The sequence below is a fragment of the Eimeria mitis genome, genomic scaffold (assembly GCF_000499745.2).
Source record: "Eimeria mitis Houghton genomic scaffold, Emh_scaff2566, whole genome shotgun sequence".
NCBI classification, from domain to species: Eukaryota; Apicomplexa; class Conoidasida; order Eucoccidiorida; family Eimeriidae; genus Eimeria; species Eimeria mitis.
Genome location: NW_013570906.1, coordinates 4,236 through 5,268, shown reverse-complemented (window position 1 = coordinate 5,268; position 1,033 = coordinate 4,236). Strand labels below are relative to the sequence as shown.

At 53.4% G+C, this 1,033-nt stretch overlaps 2 protein-coding genes across 2 annotated transcripts in view; one reads left to right on the top strand and one right to left on the bottom strand.

Annotated features, from left to right (window-relative positions):
* EMH_0055660 (CCR4-Not complex component, Not1 domain-containing protein, conserved, putative) overlaps positions 1-285 on the top strand; it is a gene marked incomplete at both ends in the record, with an annotated part of 2,499 nt that extends 2,214 nt beyond the window's left edge. The window contains one exon of the mRNA XM_013497255.1: positions 61-285. Within this exon, the coding sequence (XP_013352709.1) occupies positions 61-285 (225 nt within the window). The remainder of the gene's footprint in view (positions 1-60) is intronic.
* Positions 286-359: 74 nt separating this feature from the next.
* On the bottom strand, positions 360-674 carry EMH_0055650 (uncharacterized protein; the record flags this gene model as incomplete). Its single annotated transcript, XM_013497254.1, has 1 exon — positions 360-674. The coding sequence occupies one exon, from the start codon at positions 672-674 to the stop codon at positions 360-362; it is 315 nt and encodes a 104-aa protein (XP_013352708.1).
* Between the last annotated feature and the right edge of the window lie 359 nt (positions 675-1,033).

Below are 1,033 nucleotides of genomic sequence, written 5' to 3'. Positions count from 1 at the left end.
CTTCTCAGGAGTTAGAGGTGCAGCAGCAGCAGAAGTTGCTGCTATCGCGTGCTGCTTCAGCCACATCTCCGGCAGCAGCAGCAGCAGCAGCAGCAGCTGCTGCTGCTGCTGCAGCGGCTCCTACAGTTGTTGCTGCAGCTCCTTCTAGTGCCCCCGCCTCAGCATCAGCAACAGCAGCATCAGCATCAGCAGCATCAGCAGCAGCAGCAGCAGCAGCAGCAGCAGCAGTACGAGAACCCCTTTATATTCCTCCTGCTGGCTCTCTCAGCAACGCAGAAGTTTTAGCGCGTTTCGATGAATGCTTAAATTTAATTAAAGAAGAAGTTGTTGCTATCTTCGCTTGCCCGCCTGTTATGCCTTCAGGACCACACCCAGAGAGGGTCTGCTGCTGCTGCTGCTGCTGCTCCTGCTGCTGCTGTTGCTGTTGCTGCTGGTGGTGATGGTGGTGGTGGTGGTGGTGATGGTGGTGGTGGTTGTTGTTGTTGCTGCTTTTGGTGCTGCTGCTGCTGCTGCTGTTCTTCGCGATGCTGCTGGAACTGCAGGTTGCTTCTTTCTGCTGTCCTGTTGACGTGTCGCTGCGCTTGTAGCTGCTGCTGGTGCTGCTGCTGCTGCTGCTGCGGGTACGAGTACATTGCTGCTGCTGCTGTTGTGTGTGTGTGTGCTGCAGTTTTCATCTCCGGCTGGCTGCCGCGCAGCAGCAACACCTGTTCCTCGCTGCAGCACGCCAGCTTTGCTTGTTGCTGCTTGTCTTCCTTCAGACGCAGATTTATTTATTCAACTAGAAACAGCACTAGCTATTGCTGCTGCAGCAGCAGAATACCAAGAAGCTGCTTCTCTCCTCGCTCATAGAGTCCTCAGGGCAATGCTTGCTGCTGCTTCTTCCTTTCAGACCAGACCCTCACACTCGCCTATTAGGGGGGTTGATAGAGTCTGTAAGCTAAACCCTAAACCCTCGTAAACCCTAAACCCTAATAAACCCTAGTAAACCCTGAAAAACACTAAGAAACCCTAGGAAACCCTAAACCCTAATAAG